The sequence below is a fragment of the Sus scrofa genome, chromosome 13 (assembly GCF_054392235.1).
Source record: "Sus scrofa isolate SSC_HxYL_T2T_F1_AM1 chromosome 13, Sscrofa_HxYL_maternal_Yorkshire_Landrace_v2.0, whole genome shotgun sequence".
Taxonomy (NCBI): Eukaryota; Metazoa; Chordata; class Mammalia; order Artiodactyla; family Suidae; genus Sus; species Sus scrofa.
In genome coordinates, this window is record NC_139395.1 from 51458311 (window position 1) to 51482248 (window position 23938).

Sequence of the window (23938 nt, forward strand, 5' to 3'; positions counted from 1 at the left end):
TTTTCGCTGCTAACTGATGAATCACTGAGCTAATTGTAGTTCATCATCAGGCCCTTGTCATTGTTATTATTATGGAAAACACTTTCATCACTCTCGCTATTCAATAAAAAAAAAGTTCTAGACAAATATGAAGAGAAGAGATATTACTCATCAAAGCATTTGAATTTAATTGCATTCTTCAAAATTCTCCAACTGCAGATTGCTGCAGAGAAAACCAGGGACTCAGCCAAGAAGGAAAGTGATGTTTTTAAATAAATAGCTTGGGGCAGCCCCTTCTTCCTGTCTGCAGTATTCAGATATCTTTATCTCTCTCTCATTCTTGCCTTTTGTTTGGAAGAGTTTTCCCAGGATGTTTTTGAATGAGTTACATGAACAACTGTCCCAAGGTGTTGTGATGTTTTTCCCTTCTGCAGCCTCTGTGACCAAATACATAGATAACCTGTATTCAGTAGCATGTTCCTGGGCTTATCCAATGACATAAAGGCTATTGAAAGGCAGGCTGTCCAGAATATCTCCAGAACAACCTGTTGATAAGACAAGGCTGCCAGTCTTTTTTCTTATTGCACTATAATGACAGAATTTTAGTAGCATCTCTGAACGAAAAGGACAAAGTCATTTATTGAGACTATGAAAGTCTGGTTGAAAGTGGGTCTTGAAAGAGAGGGAGTAGACTTGGTTAAGACCAGATACAAACCCTAAATTATAGTTTACGATTGAGCAAGGAGAAGACTATGAGGTCAGGGGTTTACAGTGTCTTATGGTATAAATTGTCCTTTCATACTTTCTGTTGAAGAGTTAAGGGTCTTTCAGGAAGTTCCTGAGATAAGCAATTAAGATATTTGCAGTTTTTATCTTTCTGAGCAAGAGTTTTCTAGAATAGTAAGTTATGTCAATAAAGACAATAGAATAAGAATTACTTGGAAGGCTTGGTGGTACAATGGCTCTAAGTTCTTGGGTATTTTTACCAGCTGATACTGCATCATGGGCCCAGTCTGTTCATTAATTTAAGGGCACCTGTCCAGTTTGAGTTTTTAGGAGTTGCTGCCAGGGCTAGGACTAAAGTGACACACATGCCAAGAACACAGAATTTAAGGAACACTCACTCTTAGGGTAGTGGCCTTGGCGACTGCCATGTGACCCTGCAATTCTGAAAAGGGTGGAGAAATGAAGAGCAGGATCAGGACATGAACATTTGTGGAGCCCTACTTTTAATTACCATCTGATCAAGGAACTTCATCTCTTTATTGGGAGGCTGTGTCCATTAGACCCATTCAAACCAGACTCATGTAGACTTTGAAGGAGACGTCACCTGTCACCTATGCTAGTATCCATAAGTGTGTTCTCAAAGGTACCAGCTCCTTTGGGATTGTATTCTGAAGCACTATCCATGCTTGAAGGTAGGAGAGGTTAACTGTCCTAGAATCTCACTTCCCACCTTGTGTGTGTTTTTTGGAAATCTCCTCTGTGATTCTTATTTAGCTCCAGTTTTTCAAATCAAAATCCACAAGTGTGGAAAGGCTTCTCCTGTAGCTTCTGCTTTGATGATGCATTATGAGCTCTCCTGTGAGAGTCTTTCTAAGACAGGAATTCATGCTTCTGAGGTCTCATAGATATATAGAGCCCTGTGGTGTGTTTTTCAATTTGAACTTTTTTCTTTCCACAGTTCAACCATACAGGACAAGGAAGCATCTGCAGCCAGGCCATTATGCTCATTACCGATGGGGCAGTAGACACCTATGATACTATCTTTGCAAAATACAACTGGCCGGATCGAAAGGTAAGTCAATGTTGATGGTGTCCACACAATGCCATCTGTGAAGAATCAGTATTATATTGTAACCGCCAGACTGTCCATGGATCAGTACTACATGGAGACTTAATCTCATAATGACCTATGGTTTCTCAGCCTTGTGTGTTTTGGTTGACCAAAACTGAATACTGAGGCTTTCCTTGTTCTCAAAATGAAACTTTTGGATGAGAGAAGAAACCCATGAAGACATGTTCAGTGTGTTCAATGAAAAGATTCCCTGTGAAGTGTACTTTGTCTATAGCGGACAGTGCTTCTCTTTTGTCTTCCATGGATCCAGAGCTGCTTGGTGGGCCCAGCATCTATAGAAGGGTGAAGCCATCCATAAGGGCCTCTGGCCAGCTCCTTTATGTTTCCATGTTCCTGTAATTCCTCCCTGGGCCTGTATTACCATCCAGAATCTCCTTCTATCCCCCGGTGCTGTTCCTCAGCCTTGTCAATGCCTGTGTTCCTTGTTTGAACTTTTTCTTTGGTTTCAAAGGAAACATTTTTTTATCGCATGAACTCATATGTTAGGTTATCCGTGATGGATGTTAACATTTTGTTGTTTTTGGAGTGCCTTAACCTAAAGGTTCCTCAACCTGTTAGTCAGTTTAAATTCTCTATGGAGATCTTTTAAATTATGGACCCCATTGCATACTTAGAGAATCAAAACCTCTGAGGATGTGGCCCAGGATTCTGTGTTTTTAATAAGTTCCTTATGTGGACACCAATCAGTGGATTGGCAGTTGGCAATCACCAACTCAACTAAATGGTGGAATTTTAGCAAGAAGGTGACGTTTGCCAGAGGGGGTGCTATCCCGGGGGCATCACAAAGGTGCTTTCCTATCCTGCTTGCCAGTGGCATTACCCTGACTATCTCTGTAGGCACATGAGACTATCCAGACAAAGTCCATTCTGCTTCTTCAACTTTGTATATTTAATTTCTGGGAACTGAACTAACCACACCCAGGGCAAGAAGAAGAGAAGACACTTGACAGCTGTGCACTCAGCTGTATACGGAAAGCATGTATCCTTGAGGCAATGAGATGTCATTCTACATTCTTGTAGTTGTTCCTGGTCCCCACATGTCTCTGATAACATAGGCATCTCCAAAAAAAAAAAAAAAGTTCCCTTAGTGGCTCAGTGGTTAACGAATCCGACTAGGAACCATGAGGTTGCGGGTTTGATCCCTGGCCTTGATCAGTGGGTTAAGGATCTGGCGTTGCCTTGAGCTGTGGTGTAGGTCGCAGACACGGATCCTGAGTTGCTGTGGCTGTGGTGTAGTCTCGCGGCTACAGATCCAATTAGACCCCTAGCCTGGGCACCTCCATATGCCGCAGGTGTGGCTCTAAAAAGACAAAAGACAAAACAAAACAAAACAAAAAAACATAGGCATCTCACCTCACCTAACACAATTCCAATGCTTAAAGAAATACATATTTTTGTGTAATGTGGTCCTTAAATGGACACCACCTCCTTCCCCTGTTGCTCAACCCTAGAGACAGCCATCACTTCTGAAACTGGAAGGAAAACTAGCTGTGCTGTGCTTGCTGAGAGAAGGTGGACTGCAGCTTAGCCCTAGCCTGAGGGATACCCAGGAATATATTTGGGTGAATGCAGTTCCCACAATAAGCACTGACTTTAGGATCCAACCCTTGAATAAAATGGAAGTTCACTGTTGGGCAAGGTGATTTTAGATGCAGTATTGCAGGAGATGATTTCTAGGGATGGGTAGCGTCCAGAGTTAATTCGTGATAAATATACATGATATGGAGGGAAGAGCACACTGGTTACAGTGGCACCCCCACAGCATACAGCATGGTGCTAGGCACATGGTTGCTACCTAATGCACAATCCTGAGGAGTGGCTGGGTGACTGGGGGGCCTGGGGCGGGGGAGCCATAGCACTAATCAACATGGTTAGCGCCATGGATATTTTGTGGTCAAATAAGATGTTCACAGACACCATGACATCTCACAGCATGTTGAAGGCTATTTTGCATTATTTAGGACCATCTTAAATAAAAGAAGGAGGTCAAGGCACCTTTTAATAAGCAACTCCTTTAATTCCAAATCTGCTATTATATGAGACTCATGTGCTAGGTCACATGAATCTCTCCTCTTGGTGATACTTGATGGGTAGAAGTAGCCCAGAAATATTGGTATTTAAACATCCTGTCCTGGAGTTCCTGTCATGGTTCAGTGGTTAATGAATCTGACTAGGAACCATGAGGTTGCAGGTTCGATCCCTGGCCTCGCTCAGTGGGTTCAGGATCTGGCGTTGCCATGAGCTAGTGGTGTAGGTTGCAGACACGGCTCAGATCTGGTGTTGCTGTGGCTATGGTGTAGGCCAGCGGCTACAGCTGATTAGACCCCTAGCCTGGAAACTTCCATATGCCATGGGTGCAGCCCTAGGAAAGACAAAAAGCAAAACAAAACAAAACAAAAAAAAACAAAAAACAAATAAACAGTCTGTCCTTACTTGTAGGGAGAGGCAGAGGCTGAGGCTGCAAAGTTAGGATTCTTTAGACAAGACACTCATTTCAACCTATCTTTCCAAAAGAACAATCCTGACTTCAGACCAGGTGCTTTCTTGGATTAATTGGAACCAGAGGCCTGAAAATTTCAACATCACATGAAGCAGTTTCATCTACTTATAAAGTATTATCAAGCAGAAGTAGACTTTTTATAGCAAGAGGACCTTTATCTGTGATTAGAAATTAATAGCAGGATTCTTCCCTTCCTGCTCCATTCTAGAAAGTTCTGTGACATTCGTATGCATATACAGTCTCTTCTTGCTAACTCCTCTGTGAACATGCAGGCAGTAAATCTGCCTAAAACCCTAACATGATTTAGCACTGTGTTAAAGTGAGATGCTGCGTCATGTCTAAGCTGTCATCTCTCTCCATTATTTTGAACATTAGGTATTTAGTAGAGGGTTGTGTCATGCTGTCCTTGGCACTATTCAAGATTATAGGAAACAGGAAATGGTTCAGAAGAGAGAAAAATGATCAATAGGAAATGGTTCAGAAGAGAGAAAAATGATCTTAAGGCTGGAACCTGATACCTATAAGACAGTGGTTCTCAAACTTGAAGAAGTCGTGAATCACCTGGACGGCTTGTTTCAACACAAATTGCTCACCTCACCTCCAGAGTTTCTGATTCAGTAGGCTTGGTTTTGCCTGAGAATGTGCATTTCTAGCCAGTTCCCAGGTGATAAGGATTCTACCAGTGGGAGAACTGCCCTTGAGAACTACTGCCCTAGAAATAGCCCAAGGAATAAGTTTTGGTTACTCCCTGGGCTCTGCCGCTTTTGCTTCTCTCTGCTTTCCTTTACAAGCACCTGTTCCCTCGGTCCAATCCATTGCACAGGTATGTGTTTCCTGGCTCATACTTTGTTTAAAAAATTATCAAGTAGTGGTCATCATTGAAAAATCTGGAGATAGTATATAAAATCTTAAAATTCTAGTTTTCCTCGTAAAGGGGTACACATGGCACTTTGGAGTCAACATTCTCATATGGCAAAACATGTCTGGAGCTGAGGAGTTGCTGCTCCCTTGGATGCAATTTTCCTTCTTCTTCAGCCAAGTGCCATCTTGTCTTTGTCTGAGCCCTAAATTTCAAACTCCCTCAGAACTGTCATAAGGGAAATGTATTGAAAACTCTTGAAAAGGGGACTGGACACTCCCTGAGGGCAGGAGACTCTCCTTGCTGATTTGATAAAATAAGCATCTATTTGGTGAAGCCCATGTGGCAAGAAACTAGGGGCAGCCTGTCTCCAATCAGCAGCCAGCAGAAAGCTGGGCCCTCAGTCTTAGAGCCATAGGAAGTGAATTTGGTCAATAGACCGAATGAGCTTGGGGGCACATTCTTCCCCATTTGAGCCTCTAGATGAAAACACAAGCCAGTCAACACCTGGATTGCAGCCTTGTGAGGGAGTGAACAGAAGATTCAGCTAAGCCATGCTCACACTTCTGACCCACAGAAATTGAGAGATAATGTGTTCTAGGCCACTCTATTTTTGGTCACTTGTTATGCAGCAGTAGAAACTATTAGAAGAAGAAGCAAGGTAAAGGAAGAAAGGAGAGAGAATGATTCATATCAGCGATGCTGTGAAACATCCCCACTTAGTGGCATAAAATAATAATGTAGTATTTCTTGCTATTCTGTGGGTTAACTGGATGGTATTCTGCCCCACGTGGTATGAAGGGCGTCACTGAGGAAACTGTTCATGTGCCACCTTGGTTCACCTCCCCATGGCCTCTCTCCTTGCCATGTCTAATTCCCAGGGCAACTCTGTGAGCCCTGTCTCTTCAGTGCCATAGCCTAGGCTTCCTTATGGTATGTATGGTAGCTGGGTTCTAAGAAAAGCAGAAGGAAGTGAGGAGCAGGGCAGGAGAGTAGTTGTGTGTGTCCGGTTTAAAGTTCTTTATCACCCAACCAGGGCTTTGTTCAAGGCAACTGCTTAATAAAACATTGTAGATGAGTTGGAAGAGGTAAGGCACTATTGGTGTTTAACACAATGTCTGTGGAGTCTATGAAAGCAACATTGTCATTGCCTGTGCAATGTATCTCTTGCCAGCATTTTACTTCTGAGAGCAGAAATGAAGAGCTATTTATTCATTTATTGGATGCCATTTACTTTTGCCTCATATCCATTGGTTAGTGGCTTAATGGCAGCTTTGCACACTTGGAATAAAATATGAACTCCCCAATATGAAAGGGACTCATTCCAGGATCTGCTCAAGAAATAAAGCTGTCTTCCTTTCTACATTTAAATTAGGAAAATGGCCATACCTGCCATCTATGTAGTTGTTCTTCTAAGTGAACTAAAAAAAAAAAAAAAAAAAAAAAAAGGTCATGGAATTGTTAATCATTACTTCCCTTGAAGCATAAGTAAGAGTGAGTAGATAAGAAAATGGCAAGTTAGAAATTTAAGGAAGAAGTTGGCACATGATGGCCCACTGCCTGCTTTGGGCTGTCCTTGAGCTAGGAATGATTTTTACATTTTTAAATAGGAAAAAAGCTTGAGAATAATACTTCATGACATGTGAAAATTATGTGACATTAAAATTTTATTGTCTGTAAACAAAGTATTATTGTAACACTGTTATACCCACTTGATAACTTGTTGTCTGTTGCTGAATAATTGAAAACCTGTGACAGACCATCTGGCTTGCAGAGCCTGAAATACTCATTATCTGGTCCTTTAAGAATATGTTTGCTGACCCTTGGTCTAAAGGACACTTTGAAGACTTTTACATCAATTGCTGAATAGTTGAGAGAGTCACTGGGATGCCCTCAGAAATGCATACATTGACTGAATTCAACAGAGATGGTGGTGGCATTTTCTCCCTGCCTTTCCATTGCTCTTTTCCACTCGGGTAAAGTAGATGAGCTATAAGATGGGAGACTTGATGGCAAATAATGCTTTTCTTCATGCTGTAGGTATCTCTTCCCAAAATGTGATATGACCGTTTCTTTTCTGTCATGAGAGTTTTCTGTCCTTTCCCGCTCCTGCCTTCTCCTTTGTGCCTCCCAGGGTTGGAACACAGAAGATGGTGATCTGGTGGTTCAGAAGGACAGCAAGCAGCAGGTACTCAGCCCGGAGCTGCAGGCAGTGCCCAGAATGTCATATTTTCATAAATTTCAGACTTAACAGCTCCTGGGACCCAGTTTTGTTGGTGACATGGCACATGGCACAGTCCCAGCTTTAGGTTGCTGGAGTAACAGAGGGAACACCCTGAAGAGAATCAGATTCCCTTTTTTGCCAAGACCTCAAAATGCAGATATTTCTTGAATCCAATTAAGTGGAATCCCTGGAATCCCTGTCACTGGGATGACACTGTGGGGGCAGACTCAACCCACTCATCGGTTCCTACCTCTTGGTTTGCTCTGTATTATTCTTCTGGGAGAGAGATTTCACTGCAGCTGTCACATAACAGACCACGTCTTAACTCACTTCTGCTGTAGGTAAACCATGCAGGTCTGCCTGGGTGTACTGTGCGGGTAGTGACCTTTCTGTACCTGTTAAATGTCACTGTGTCATCTGTGCTTCACCTGGGTTTGTGATGAGAAACACAGGGAGAATTAGAATCCTCCGTTTACTCCTCCTCCCCAAATTTCCATCATAAAAGAATGTTTTAAACTGATTTCCTGTACTTGAACATATAAGACAAAACTAATGAGCACTAATTCTTATTGAATGCTTCTTCAATCTGTCCTGGATGCTTCTTGAGTATTTAATTCTCACAGAAACCTGTAAGGCAAGTACCATTAATAGCCCCTTTTCACTGCTGAGGGAAACTGAGGCAGCCCGAGGCTATGTAGTTGACTTAGAGTCCATAATCAGGGTTTGGTGGAACCAAAATGACAACCCAGGAGTTGAATGCTGGGGCTCTGTGCTTGAGAGCAAAGGCAAAACAAAATGGCCTTAAGCCAGAGAAAGAGCTGTTCTTACCGAGTCCACTGTCATAAGGACAATGAGTTTTTTCCTTGGCTTTCCAACTTGCAAGTTTGGGAAAATCTGCAAAGTGTCAGAGATTTGGGAATTTCAGAACCCACTGGGGCTGCAGGCAGAGAGTAAGAGGAGGGCGAATTGTACAGCCTCAGGATGAGGCTGCCTCCATGTACCTAAGTGATTTTCCTCTTCTGAAAACACGAGGAGGAGTTCCTGCTGTGGCTCAGTGGGTTAAGAATCTGACTAGTGTCCATGAGGATGTGGGTTTGATATCTGGCCTTGCTCAGTGGGTTAAGGTTCCAATGTTGCCTCAAGCTGCGGTATAGGTCACGTATGCAACTCAGATCTGGCATTGCTGTGGCTGTTGTGTAGGCTGGCAGCTACAGCTCTGATTCAGCCCCCACTGGGAACTTCCATATGCCATAGGTGCTTAAAAAGCATTAAAAAAAATGAGGAAACCTCAAAGATGAACGCTCTTTCAGTTAGGAAGGTCGTGTGTTTTATTATCCCTTACATCCAGAACAGAAGTGAGCATGGTAGCTGTGACGCCCTTTGAGAGACAACCAGGACTCAGGGACCTTAGAGGATGCCCACTGGGACTGCAAGGGAGGTGGGTGGACATAAGCATCCTTGGTTTGAGGGTAAAGGGAAGCCCTTGATCATAGAATGGTTTGGAGGCCTGGCTTTGTAGCATTTTTTGCAAACACTGTTGGAAATCCATGTCCTCTAAGCTGAGGTCACATAGATCTCTAAGAAGGGGGCTTCTTGGGAGTTTTGCCCCAGGCCTCCCTCTCTTGGCATAATTTGGGAGCTAAAGCCACAAGCCTCCTGTGTCCTAGTGGCTTCAGAGGGGCTGAAAGGCTTAGCCCTACCTCAGCAGCTCTGGGGTAGTTTTGGAAAACTCAAAAATCTTTCTCTCTTCATCTTTCTGAGGGCAGGTGCCCCCTCTGAGGAGCAGAATTCCTGAGTTGAATGAGGGCTTATCCTTTTAAGAACATAACTCTTAAAATAATCTTAAGCGATTTGGAAGGAACTTTTTTGTTCTTTTGCTTTCTAAACTGCTTTCCCTTTCTTTGACTTTCAAGTGATTTTATTTCTTTTCTTTTTCTTTTTTTTTGTCTTTTTCAGGCCACTCCTGCAGCACATGGAAGTTCCCATGGTTGGGGTTGAATTGAAGCTGTAGCTGCCGGCCTACACCACAGCCACAGCAAGATGGGATCCAAGCCGCATCTACAACCTACACCATAGCTCACAGCAACACCCAATCCTTAGCCCATTGAACGAGGCCAGGGATCGAACCTACATCATCATGGTTACTAGTCGGTTTCGTTACTGTTGAGCCACAATGGGAACTCTGACTTTCAAGTGATTTTTACACAGCATTTTTTTTTTCCTGCCTTCCTTTGAGCCACTTGAGAAGGGATTTTTCTAAGACCACAGGGAAGGAGTTAAGCTCCATTGCTCATAGAGGACCGGGTATATGCATTCTCTTCCCCTCCACCTGCACTCTGGCTCTGTTTGTCATTCCATAGAACCAGGTTAAGGAGGGGGCTTGAGGGTGGCAGGGGCTGTTGGCAGGGGAAAAAACAGGGGAGTAGTTATTCGGGAGGGCAGTGATTAAACATATTTGTATTGAAGGACTTCTATGCCCCAGGCAACTATGTCGGAGTTCAGGAGAGTTGTGGGCCCTGGGACCAGTGGTTTCATCCCCCTGAGCCTGAGTTCCCTCACTTGTGACATGAAAGTGACAATAAGAGTGTCTCCTGTGGAGCAGAGCTCAGAATTAAATGAGAAAAGCAAGTAAATTGTTTGATTCTATACCCAGCATGGAGCAGAGAATGCCTCCCTAAACAGTAGCTACTGAAGAGCCATTTGCAGGAGGATGTGGGGGTTACTTGGGAACATATACAGTCCCCTCACCTGCCTTCTGAAGACAGTGGTGCCTGGGCAGAGGCCAAGGCCCCCATGCCGAGCCCACAAAGAGAAAGAGAATAGGCAGCAGCAGGGCAGGTGTCCCCACAGCTGTTCTGAGCCCCTGTCATGACGTGCTTTTGCAGTGGCTGGCAGCAGCCACGCATCACTAGGCTTCGTTCCTAACTTGTCTTGTCATGTTCTTCTTGCCGGAGTCACAGGATGTTGAGTACCAGCAGAAGTAATTAAAAATAAACTGAGACAGTGAACCATTGTGACTCTCCCTTCAGCAGCGAGGAAGGCCTGCGTGAGTTCTCACCACGGTGACTGGAATCGTCTTTTCTTGTCATACCATTGACTGACCACGAGAAATGAATGTTCCTTCTGTATTCCTAAGACAGCTGTAGGATTGATCACCCTTGAGAAAATACAGCAATGACACGAACTAACCCAAAACTTTCCAACCAAATGTGACTTCAGTTAGGGAGGGAGAGGAGAGGAGGGAGGGAGAAGACAGAGACATGTAACCACTGACCGTCGGAGCCCTGAAGTAAAACAGCAGGAACAAACAGGAGCATCTTGAACTTCCCTAGGAAGTTAAAAAAGCCTACTACCTAGACCACTCTCCATTGAAACCATTTATGTTGAGGAGAGCCAGCACCCAATCCAAATGCCCAGTCCAAGTCCACTCCTCATAGACCGACTCCCCGTACAGTAGCCAGGGAGAGCTTCTGACCAGCTCATAGCCTTCCCTGCTCAAGAGCCTGGCTTGGCTCCCACTACCCTTGCATCCCACTGCTGACTCCTACTGTGCCCATCATAGGCTGGAGGACCTGGCTCCTACCTGTCCTGCCAGTATCCTGCCATGTACGACATGCCCCCAGCCCACTAGGCTCTTGGAATTTCCACTGTGGCACAGTGGGTTAAGAATCCGGCTTGGGTTGGGTTTTATCCCAGCTGGGAGCAGTGGGTTAAAGGATCTGGTCTGGGATTCAATCCCTGGTCTGGGAACTTCCACATGTCATGGGTGTGGGTATAAAAATAAAAAAAATAAGTTAAAAAGATAAAACTTAGAAGCTTGGAGAAGAGGACTCAAGAGGCTGGGACTCAGACCTCTGAGGATACATTGGCTGGGAAATGCTTGGATCTCTGAGCCTAAAGGAGGGTCCCATGGAGCTGGGATCCAGACTTTTGAGGAGGGGTCTCAGAGGGGGATGCAATGAAACCAGTTCTGTGGGTGTAGGGAAAACTGCAGATTGGATTCATTCATTCACTGCTGCTGCAGTGAACTGCTCCTGCTGCGTTGAAGAGGTCTCACTAGAGTGATAGCACTGGGGCCAGGAAGCCAGAGGAAGCACAGGGAGGGAGTAAGTCCCTCGTCCTTCTTTCATCCTTGTGGCCTGCCCCCACTAACCCTTTTGGCAAAGCCTCACTATAAACAGCTGGCAAAGCCATAGCCCCAGCCTCACAGAGCCCAGTGGATTTGGTGCCCAGACACATTAGCTCATTAACTGGTACACCCAGTTATAACTGGGAGCTTGCTGAATGTGTTCAACATTATTTGCAGGCTTTTGGCATGTCAGGTTCTTATTTTCTGCATTTTTGTTTCTCTTGGACTCTTGACTCAAGCTCTTGGGGAGTAGGCAGGGGTAGGGAAGCAGTGCTGTCGAATGAAAGGAGGGTGGTATCTGAAGGCTGACAAATCTCTTTTCCCCATCTGTAAAATGGAGCTGATATTACTCACCTTGCAGTGTTGTTCAGAATTCAAGATGATGTTCTATCAAGTACAGTGCTGGGCACAGAGTGGGAGGACTTTATGATGCTATATTGTCATTGTCAGCATGATCGACAACCACTTACATTGTTAAAAATCCCTAAAATGTAGGTGTACTGGATGAATTCAAGACAATGTAGCAATATTTTTTTTTAGATATGGAAAATAGAAAGTACTCTTTTATCCCTGAATATGGATTAATCCTGCGTGGTGTCTTAGTTGACTTATAAGAAGATTAAAGTATTCAGCTGCATTTTAAAAAACATTTCCAAGCCTTTCATTTTACTTGTTTTATGAATAAATATATATATAGTACCCTGTTAACCCAAACTTCTGGCGCATTAGAAAAATATACTGAGATATATATATTTGACTATTATCATTAATTAATGATACATAATAACTAATGGTCCTCAGTTCAAATGAGCAGCTCGTTTTGGTGAAACGTAAAAAGGAGATTTGAAAATCTCCTTTTCTAATATATCTTTGTCCCTTTCTAGATGGCAGTCAATGTGCAGACTGCCCACGGGTGTCCAAGAATTACCCAGCTGGGTGACTTTGGGCAAGTGATTGACTCTCTTTATGCTTAGTTTCCTCATTGAGGAAATTGGGAGTGCAAGAACCACGCCCCCCTCGCAGGGTTGTTGTGTGGGGGCAGAGGCACTTGGAAGGCAGCAAGTGTGGGGCAAATGATGGAAAAGAGATTGTGGTCTGCGGGACCACGTGGACCAGCCTCAGCAGGTGCGTGAGAGTAACCTCCTCCAGCCCTTGCTGCTGTGGAGGCAAAAGAGGATATGGACTTGGTATGGCCCCTCTAATGGATATATGTTCATTCTAGCCTCTGTTCCACTCTCTCCCCTTGAACAGCCCATCATTCTCAGGCCTTTAGACATCTGCAATTCCTGGGCCTTTTGCCTGGGGTGCTCTGCCCCCATATTTCCACATTAGCTTACTCCTCACTCTGTCATGTCCTTGCCCAGACATACCTTTTCAATGAGATACTCCCTGACTTAAAGTTATCCCCGTCCTGACCTCCAGCAGTCTTAGTCACTGCTTTTTCATCTTGTAACATATTAAACATCACAAGGAAGTACCATGATTGATGTTCCATTTATTAGAAGCTGAACATTATGAGGGCAAGGTGCTGTTTCTGTTCTGTCCATCACTGAACCCCAGGTGACCAGAGAAGTGTCCACCTCACAGTGTGCACTCAGGGCCCCTTCTGGAAGAAAGAAGTGAATGCTGCCCAGCACTTTGCAAACATTATCTCAATTAATTTTCTTTTTTTTTCCCCCACAGTTTTTAGGGCTGCACCCGAGGCATATGGAAGTCCCCAGGCTGGGGTTGAATCAGAGTTCAGCTGCTGGTGTATGCCACAGCCACAGCAAAGTGGGATCCAAGCCATATCTGTGACCTACACCACAGTTCACGGCAATGCCTGATCCTTAATCCACTATGCGAGGCCAGGGATCAAACTCACCTCCTCATGGATCCTAGTTGGGTTCATTTTCACTAAGCCACAACAGGAACTCCTCAATGAATTTTCATTATATACCTTCATGGTATAGATATTTATAGTATGTCCCTTTGATAGGTGAGGAAACTGATATGAGAACAGGTTAAGTAACTTGACTCCAAAGCCCTACTTTTAAGCTGCCTCCAAGCACCTTGTCCTGGACTGAGGGCCTGGGATGAACTGAGCATTGAAGGCTGCCTAGGCTTCCCCAATGAGCTTCTTGGGAAGACAGAGACTGCCCAGAACTTGGTGAAAAGCTTCCAGGTAATGGAATTTGCAGCACCTTGAATGTTTGAGCAATACTTGATGCAGTGCAGATTGATGACAGGTGTCACTATGGCTGCAATGTTTATCTTCTCCAGTAGGACCCAAGATCAGCTCCTTTTGGTTCTCCTCCAAGGCTTAGTGCTTACCCACCGTAGTGCTGGATGCATAGCAGGTGTTCAGTAAACTTTGTGGAAGGGATGAAAGAACAAGTAGATTTAGGTCAAGGCAAGGTCTCTGTATCCCCACAATGGCATTGTGTGTTAAATGCCATATGCACAGAGGGATGACTTGCCTTTGAACTTGATCCCAAGTTCAGGATCCAGGAGGAAGGATCCCTAATCCCACATCTGACCCAAACCCCTTGCACTTCCTTGTCCTTCTTGCTGGTTTCATGTTGCTAGGTCTTCATCCCAGAGGGGTTGTTCACATTTTTAGCTAACTTTGTTGGTAGAGAAAACACCTTTATGCCTCAGAAATGAAGCTCCTTCCAGTATATGTTGGGAAATCCAATATTCTCCATAAGCTGACCCTTGTATTACCCCTTCAAACATCTGGGGATAAAACCTGAGGCTCTCACTGCCAAATAATTTTGGCCATCAACCTATTATCCACCTGATGACCCTGACCTTAATCATTTCCATAAAAAGTATGACCAGAGGAGATTTACAGGGCTTGGAGAATATGTTCCATCCCTGCAGCCCAGCACTTTAGACTCTTCTCTCAGCTCAGGGCTCCCCAAATGCACCTTTGCACTTCTTCCCAAGGTCTTCACATGGAAGTTGCCTTTGGTTCATTGTTCACTGTCCCATATATGATAATAAATCTGGATCTATCCTCTTCACTCCTTAGAGATTCCTATCTGGAAAACAAAACAGCTGATGGTGGTGACTGATGAGGGAGACTTGTGTGAGCTGCATGTTAACTGTCCAGCAGGAAGCTTGTGCCTGACATGTCTTATTAGAAAGCAAAGAGGTCCAAGTGGAAAGTGCACTGGAATGTCAGCTGATAGGGAGAAGTACATGGCCCTGTCACCTCTTGGGGTCACACCAGGCCCTGGAACAGATTTCCAAGGTGCCCTCTGACTTGGAGAGGGTACAGCTGGTAAGGGGCAGGAGTCTTTGGATTAGAAGCTTACATTTTTGGCACTCTCAATCCATGTTCTATGAGTCTGATCCACAGAACACATGGGAATGTCAGGGCTTTTAAGTCTTGGGATCATTTTAATCTTGCCTTCACATGATTTGTTCCTGTGCCTCAATGGAATAGAAACAAGAAATGATGGTTTTAGAATTTCAAAGAAGATGGTTCTGGTTCATACTCCAAACGGAAGGATGTCTGTGTGAGCCAAAGAGATACTTGCTGAAAAGGCTTTTTCCTTTCCCCCTACAGAAGAATCATCTCAACCCTCGTAAAAATACTGATCCTTTCCTTCCCCTGGACTTGGCCTGTTATGCACTGTTCTCATTAAAAAAAAAAAAAGAAAAAACAGAAAAAGAAAGGAAGAAAAAGACTAAAAAGGGGGAACTGATGCTTCAAGAAAATATCCAGCAAGAGGAGTCTTAAGCCAGGGATGGACAATTGGCCCCCTGACTTCACGAGAAAGAAGTGGAGCTCTCTGAGCTTCTAATTCATAAAACAGCCCAGAGCTGTTATAGCTTATTGTTACTCCTTCCCATGTTTCTTGAAAGAACTATGAGAAAAGGCAGGGGACAGCCCCTTGTGGTCCATGGATGGAGATGAGACAATGTTCTGTGGATGAGACAGCATCCCAGAAAAGACCTAGATGGGACCTGAGATGAGAGAATGCAAGTGTTTGAAAGGAGTCCTCCAGACATTTCTGGGAGGATTCCTATCTGCCCTGTGGCCAGTGTCTTCATTGACTTGATTTAAAAACTTGCAGCTATGACCAGCCAATGTCTATTCTCCCATTGCCTTTATACCTGCAAGTTCATAATGGGGAGCTCTGTGGGTCTTGGGGTCTGTGAGCGCAAGAGGGGAGTGGCTTGTTTTTAGGGACAGGGCAGGGCTTCCTGTTGTCTCTGGGGTCAGGGCAGGGGTGGCAAGACAAGGTGTCCAGCCCTCAAATCACCTGGCTATTTGCATTCTCTGTGCAATCACTTGGCCTTCGAGGCGCCAGGACTTTGATCAACCTGTGGCAAAAGGTTTGTGTGAAACCCTTTCTGATTTCCTTTCTAAAAAAACACAAATGCGATCTGGAATTGATCCCAGATAATACATCTGCCTCTTAATTTCACTTCAGAGAGGCAGGATGACAAGAAAGGCGACGAAGACAACTAAATGCATTTATGATTTATGCCCCCTGTGATAAATCAATGGATGATTTCTCCCCAAAATGTGGTCACTGCCTGGCTAACTCATACCAGCTGACACATCTGTGAGATGCATAAGGTAATGGCGGCTGAGCCCCCTCCTTGCCATGTGCACACCAGGCCTTGAACACTGCACCCCAAGGATAGGGATGTGGACGTGTGAGAAAGGGGGTCGTCTACACACAGTTAAGAAGATGCTGCTTCACTGTCACTTTTTTTTCTACTTGGGTCTGTGTTTCCCTTTCTTGCAGCCCTAATGGTGCAGCTCTGTTCAGCCTGTCCTTGGTTCATCTCCAGCATTCCTTTCTGTGCTTGCCTTCCTGTGTAGTGAGTTAGATTTTTCCATTCCCTAAAGGTGATTTGATCAGGCCAGTTCTCACTAAAGTCCTTCAAAGCAAGTGGGGAGAGTGGAAAATCGCATTAACTCTTTCACTGACTCCAGTTGCCTGTGCCGAATCCCAGATGGCACAAAGGTTCCATGTCGAGGGCCACCTCTGGGCCTTAGGAGGGGACTCTCTAGAGTGCTCGCTTGGGAAGGGTTTTCAAGCACCCACCTGGCTGGAAAAGGGGCAGGGCCATGGCCAATGGGCAGTGTCTGCTGTGTATAGGAAGACCAGTGGGGGCTCTCGTTCTCCATATTCGCCATCCCTTTCCTCTGTGGTCTCTTTGTATCCCAAAGGCCCCACCCTACCTTTCTGAACTTGGAAAGTCATATCTACATGGTCCAAAATAGACTGTCATTAGAAATTTTCAAAATTCTATTGAACCATTTTTGGCTGCTTGGCAGTCACATAGCAGCTGGATGGCTTACTTCCCCACCATTTAAAAAAAATTTTTTTTTTATTTTTAAAGCATCATCTGAAGCTAATTTATCCAGGAGTAATTTGGGCTTTAGAAGGGGAAAAGTCTCATTCGTTTTATGTTACCTGCAAGTGAAATGAGAGGTTGTGCCTCTGATTTTCCTCTTATTGAAAAATGCCTGTGTCACTCCATGTTTGCCTTTCTTGAGAAACTCTCAGGAATGCCATTTAAAGAGTTGTGCAGTGTTATTTTCCTCACCTTGATTTCCTGGGGAAAAAGTGCCAAAGCCATTTCCTGGGCCTTGTCTGGATGATGAGTTCCCTTTAGATGGGAAAAGGCAGAAGAAGAGGGTCCAGAGACTGGTGCTTTCTCCCCAAGGCCAGCAGATTGCTGCTATTCCTTGTGTTGGAGTGAAAGCCTAGCGTGGAGGGGTAGCTGGAGATGGAGGTGCTTGCTGAGGCCTGGAACATATGAGGTTTCAGTTGGAGTCTCTCATGTTGAGACCAGATCTCCCTGCTCCATGCAGACTATGTATAAAAAGGGAGACAAAATGAACCAGCTAGTACAGGTTGTTCATTTGATGTCTCTGCTGATACCTCCCATTACCATTGTCCCAGCCAGAAATAATATACCTGCAGCTGTGTTTCTGTAGGACAATGGGGACATCTAATAATATATTGGGCTAATCTAAGCCGCCTTTTCTCCAACAATGCCCCAAGGGGAAGATCTATACTCTACCTTTATGTTATCCGGTGGTACGAATCAGAAACCATTGCTGTGGAAATGACTTGTACTGTTTGGTCTCCTTCTAATAGGAAATCATAAATTAAAACAGAGCTTGATAGAGTCTGCTTAATGCCAAAATGAAATCCTCACATGTTTTGTTGGATATTACATAATTAGTCGACTTCTCAAAGGAATTCTAATTATGCCTATGGAATAAGCTCAAGATAATGAAATGCATTCATCTCTCTGGCAAGCCGTCTGTCACTAAGGACTGAGCTCCGAGTCAGTCCTCTGGGGTTCTCCTAGCTTGACCAACAAGGCTTTATTTACAGCCGCAGAACTTGGAAATGAAATACAAATTTATTTTATGATGAACCTCTTTTTTTATTCCTGCTAAGAAAATCAGTTTTCCTTAGCTTCATGTACTGTGTAAATAACCATGTGTAGAGTAGTGATGCTAATCCCAAAACACAAAGATCTCCCCCCCGCCCTGCCCCCCCCCCCCCCGTTCCCACCAATGCATTACTAAGACTCATAATCCCATGACAACTGCCAAAGATGGGAAGAGAATAATGACAAAGCCAAAGGGAGTAAGTTCTTTGACTCTGAATCTCATTATCTGTAACATTAATACTTAGTAAAAATTGGAGACCTGGGTGGGTAGGTAGATAGAGGGGTGTGTGAATGAGTGGATGGATAGCTGAACGAGAGGGCAGATGTGTAATTGAACAGATGGATGCATTTCGAATGAAGGAGGAATATAGATGGAAGAGAACAAACTCAGAAAATATATCTTTGGCTATATTATGGTGGAACCTTTTTCCTAATAATTCCTCATTTATAAACAGAAAACAAGATTCTTTTAATCCCTCAGTAGATGGCTTTTTTTTAAAAGGTAACAGCAAAGATATTAGGAAAGTTGACTTGAATGAAAATAGAAGAAATGTGTCCGAGTCAAACCAAGTAAGAATCTTACATTCTGATAGCGTAACATATATGACAGAAGTGTATTCTTTATCAGTATTGGTAACCAAAGTTAGAACAAAGCTCTGCTTAAATTTCTCTGAAAAGTAGACTTTTCTGTATCACATTAGTGAATGGAACCTAAGCCAAGAAAGAGCTATTCAGAGTGACACTTTTGAATAGCTCAGTTTCTACCTCAGTTTCTGCATTTAATAACAGAGATGCCCTCTCTGAAGAGGATGCCCTGACGCAGCCAGAGGGACGTGCAGGGATGCTGCTGGTTTTCCTTCTCCACTTTACGCAATCACAAGTCTCTCCTGATGGCCAAAGGCATCAAAGACGTTTTGGCTTTTTGTGTGAAGTCACCTCCTTTCCAAAATTGTCCCTTGAAATATTTATAGGAAATAAAGACCTCTAAAGGTATAAAACCAGGTTTCCTAAGTCTTGTTTTATGGCGTATGATTCAGTGTGACCAGGTGATTACTTGGTAGTGTGAGAGGAATCTGGATTTGCATTATCCCCAGAATGTTTGGAAATATGTTCCATCAGATCCCTTCCGTCTAGCCCAGCACCTGCGGCAGTGGAGTCCCTACAAGAACCTGTCCATGTGAGTGGCAGATGAATTCTATAGAACATCTGTGGGCATTTCTCTGGCTCTACAGTTGGATTTTCCTGCCCATCAGAGGAGCCATCCATGAACTTTCTTGAGCAAAGGGTTAGTTAATTCATGTTTGTAGCAGAAGCAGAGCCCTGTGGCTTAATTTCCCAAAGATCAGGTCCCCTTGTGTTAGTCACTTATAGACATTCTGGCTGGCGCAACATAAGTGCTGCATGAATATTGTTCTCAAAACCCCTGCATTGTATCCACTGGATTCATAAGGTGTTCACATGAAAAGAACCCTTCTTTGAACTATTTCTTTCAAACACAGAATCCAAGAACCTCAGAAATCCTGGAACCTCACTTTATGAAAGAGTAAAACATATGAATTGATTTTTAAAACTAAATCATGTCATCCGCAGGTCCATTCTCTTTTGTGGTAATTGGGTACATAATCAGTAACTGTCATCCACGGCAGAACCTGGAAGGAATCAGTAAGAGTAAGGTCAGATGTTGTTTGTAGTGCTTGCAATGGTTAGAAGAACAGGTTTCCCTCTCACTTCTATTCCTTAGAGATAGAATCCTTCCTTTTACTCAAGCCAGAGTGTTGAACCATGAAAACTGACACATTGCTTGTTATCAACAGACTAGTTTCTGCTGACTTACAAGGAGAGACACAGTTTATTTGTTGAAAAATGGTGGTAAATATTTGGACGATGTGTTAAAGGAGTCAAAAACAGGTACTTTTAAATTTGAGTTTTATATTCACTTGAGATGGCAAAAAATGATTTTTTTGGCACAAAGAAAGAATTTTCTTATTCAAAAATTCAAAGGAGTATTTATTTATAACTATTATGCAGAGTTTAAGGAAAACTTCTATTTTAAGAGACCATATCATCAGTAAGTCTCAAAATACAAGACCAAAAAAGCAAATAAATCCTCTGAGTGTGGGAGAGAATGTCTTAAATATTAATCATAAATTAGGTCTACTTTTTATAAGTGGGTCAGTAGAACATAGAGTACTTTGAATTCCTACCCTTTTTTTTTAATGCTGAGTCATTAGCATGTGACAGAGGCGAAAGACTCTAGCTTTCATTCTTCCTTCACCCTAAAATATTAATAAAAATATTTAATCAAGTGTGAGCAGCCTGCAGAGTCCAGGAGACAGGGATCTACCAGCAGGGATGCTTCTAGGGTGACTGGTCCAGCCCTGGGGATGGAGAGCACTGAAGTCACAGTATGGATATGGCTCACCCATTGTTCAAGGAGGCCTCCTTGGTCTTTTACCGAATTTAATTACAGTGACAAAATTTCAGTCACTGTTTACACAGGCTTATTCCCCAGGTATGGAAGTGTACTCTGAGCCCACTCTTGGCATTTGCTTTGCAGCAAGGAGAATTCTTTGTCTTTTAAATGAAAAACAAAATCATTCTGTTCCCTCTAATGTTACAGAAGTAAATATCTTCCTCAAACCAGCACAGATTGCTGTAGTGATAAATCTGGCTTTTCATTTCAGCTGCTTGACACAGATGACAGGGACCCTACGATTGATAAGGAACTACTTAATTGTGTGCTTGCTGTCAACGTTCCTTCAAGTCCACCATCCTGCAAAACCATGCAGGGGTCTGGCATCTAGTCTCTCCCATGCTTCACAGTAAACCTGACTTTTCTATGCCAAGACCCTTCTCTCCTGCCCACAGAGGGCATTTGCAGCTGCCGCTCCAACCCCGGAGACCCTCCTTTTTGTTACTCAACAATACACACACCTTTCAGATTCCAAATCAGGCATACCTCTCATGTCCCCTGTGCCCCAGCATAGGTCATATTCTTTTGTCTCGCTTTTATATGGGGTGGTATCCCTTTCCTTCTGAACATTAATGTCTGTTTCTTATGTTTTCATCAGTGGAATTGTCTTACTGTTTAATACCTTCATTAGACCGTATGCTACACACCGTAGAGCAGGATCATCTTCCTGGGCATGCTCCTGGCAATTGCTCAGGAGTCCTTGTTCAGAAGGGCTTTGTGCTCAGCTTAGTGCTCTGCTCTTGCTGTCTTGACATCCTTAGTACTGTTCTGAACAAGAGCCCTCACAATTCCATTTGTTACACTGGGCCCTGCAAATCGTATGGTAGGTTCTGTGTTGGGGCCATGTTTGTTTCTATCAAATTGCTAGCACATGGTGTATGTTTAAGACATGTTTTGTAAAGGAATGCTTCGGTGACAAAACATGATCTCTTTTCATTTTCACATTTTATACAGTGCCTGCAGTATCAAATGCTTAATACCTAACATCAAGTCAGGATGCTGTATGTTTCCTTGGCAGCTCACTACTTAATCTTATTCTTTTCTCTTTTTTTTTAATTTTATAGGCAGATATTTAATAGTTTTAATATGTAAATAATCTGAATGCTCAAAATGCCTGCAATGAAATAATTCAAATAAGAACTCTGCATTGGCGTTCCCATCGTGGCTCAGCAGAAACGAATCTGACTATCATCCGTGAGGACACAGGTTCAATCCCTGGCCTCAGTGAGTTAAAGATCCAGCATTGCCATGAGCAGTGGTGTAGGTTGCAGACATGGCTCAGATCTGACATTGCTGTGGCCGTGATGCAGGCCGGCGGCTGCAGCTCCAATTCAACTCCTAGCATGGGAACCTCCATATGCCGCAGATGCAGCCCTTTAAAAAAAAAAAAAAAAAAGAGAGAGAGAGAGAGAACTCTGCATCATAGTCCAACACAGTCAAACATGCTGTTGAAGAAGAACAAAAAATTATGATCCACACAATCAGAAGCTATCGTAAAAATAGAATATATACACACACTATTATATATATAATGTTAATCTTATTCTTTTCACTTGCAACCAAAATTGAATTTAAAATACCTGAATCTTATAATCTAAGGAAAAAACGATTATATAAAAGGAAGTATAAAAACAGGCTTGTCTGTCGTTAATTTTTTGTTCTATATTTAGAACCGAAAGGGTGATATTTAGAGAGCCAAAATGCTAATTGATTTGCAAAGAGTTCTGTAATAAGCTGGGGCAAACACTGCACTGGAGAAAATATCCTTCAAATAAGAGAGGAAGTTGAAACAGTGACTGGGGCTCCTCTGAAGTCAATATAAGTGCTTCCCCTTGTGCAAGGCCAAGGAAACCCTGAAATAACAAAATGCTTGGTTTGATCGTCCCATCCCGTAGTTGGGGAAGCCTTGCTCTCCCACATAGGAAGCTTGGCCAAAATGTCTGCTGAAAAGTTCATGGAGACGTGCAAGGCGTCCCCATGTTATACAGTGTGCCCATAAGTTTTCTATCACTTGTCTGAGTCGGACCTGATTTTCCCATTCTCCCTTGCCCACCCCAAAGGTGACTGCTGCAGATTGCAGAGTTGGCAGGATTTTCCAGGCTCTGCCTGCACAAGCTGTTAATAAATTAGGTGCACAGAAGTGTGATGGCAAGGCGTTTCTTCCTGGAGTTCATAGGCCTTCCAGAACATTTATGTCTCATTACAGCCCGTACAGCAGTTTATGCCCCAATAAATCAGAGAAGCTTTGCAGAGATGGGCTGGACCGTAATGAATCTTTCTGTTGGCATTTTCCCTTTACAGAAGCAAATAATGGAGCAAAACCGCCCCATCTGGCCACTCTGTAAGAGAGAACTCACAGTGGGAGCTGTTTCCTCAAGCATGACAAAGGTCACTGCAGGTAGCAGGAGCGGGAGTAGCAGCTAGGGCTGTGAGTGACAAGGTGGAATGAAGCCATTTATGAGCCTTTATCACTGTGATTATAAGCATTAGCTGGACTGTCAGGGTCCTATTCGCCCTTCCTGTGATGGGCGTTGGGTCCTCACTGATGTTTCACATTTAATTCCCTGACCTGTTGGGTGTTTTGCAAGCAGTGCAAGGAGACACACACCCTCAGCATGGCATGTGGGCCTATTCATTTTGATTTACCTTCTGTAATCTTAGTAAGGCATGCTCTTGGCTAACTGGAAGTGGTTGCCAAGCAGAGGGAGGGGCGATCACCTCACCCTGCCTTTCCTCACCAGTGCAAAGAGATGTGTGATAAAAGCCAAATAAATATGGAAATTATTATTAACTATGTGGTGATGAACAGAAATTCATTGGTCTGGTTAGGAAATCAGTGTGTCTCTAGTTGAAGTTTACCAGATAGATTTTTTTAAAAAAGGTATGAAGCGCATTAACACCTGCCTAGAAATAATGGAAGGGTTTGTTTTCTTTTTTCTTTCTTTTTTTAAAATTTAAATTAAAAATTTTGTTTCTGGCTGCACCTGCAGCATGTAGAAGCTCCTGGGCCAGGGATAGAACCTGGCCACAGCTGTAAAGAGAACCGCAGCAGTGCCAATATTGGATACTTAACCTGCTGAGCCACCAGGGAACTCCAGGGATTTGTTTTCGGTGTTTGTTCATTTTTGCAAAGGAACCCATTATCCTTTTTAGGAGTAAGAAAATATCGATCATTTCCTTTGCTTCTAATCGGGAATCTCTTTTCATTGGAGGAAAATTTACACCTAGGTAAGTCAAAGGCTTTACTTGTTTTTCCCTGATTTTCTACCTAGCTGGCCTGAGCTCCTGCCCTTTGCAGGGCTGTGGAGGAGCTTTGGAGGAGCCTCAGCTGCTTGTTTGTGTTTACAGAGAGGCTTCTGGGAGCCCTTGGAGAGTGCAGTATATCTGGCCAGACCTATTTCTCTTCCATAAAGGCTTGCCTGGTGCCTCTTCAGTAATCACTTTGCTGCTGGAAAGGCATAGGAGAGGCAAGTGAGGGAGCGCACAATTTATCAAAAGT

At 43.6% G+C, this 23938-nt stretch overlaps 1 protein-coding gene across 26 annotated transcripts in view; it reads left to right on the forward strand.

Moving 5' to 3' along the window:
- The window catches only part of CACNA2D3 (calcium voltage-gated channel auxiliary subunit alpha2delta 3), a 924345-nt gene that overhangs the window by 403316 nt on the left and 497091 nt on the right, over positions 1-23938 (forward strand). For all 26 annotated transcript variants that reach the window (XR_014823278.1, XR_014823270.1, XR_014823269.1 and 23 more), the window contains exon 11: positions 1664-1777. Coding sequence is in view for 3 of the 26 variants with exons in the window: in XM_084988628.1 (XP_084844754.1) it covers positions 1664-1777 (114 nt within the window). In the remaining 23 variants the exon portion in view is untranslated. The remainder of the gene's footprint in view (positions 1-1663; positions 1778-23938) is intronic.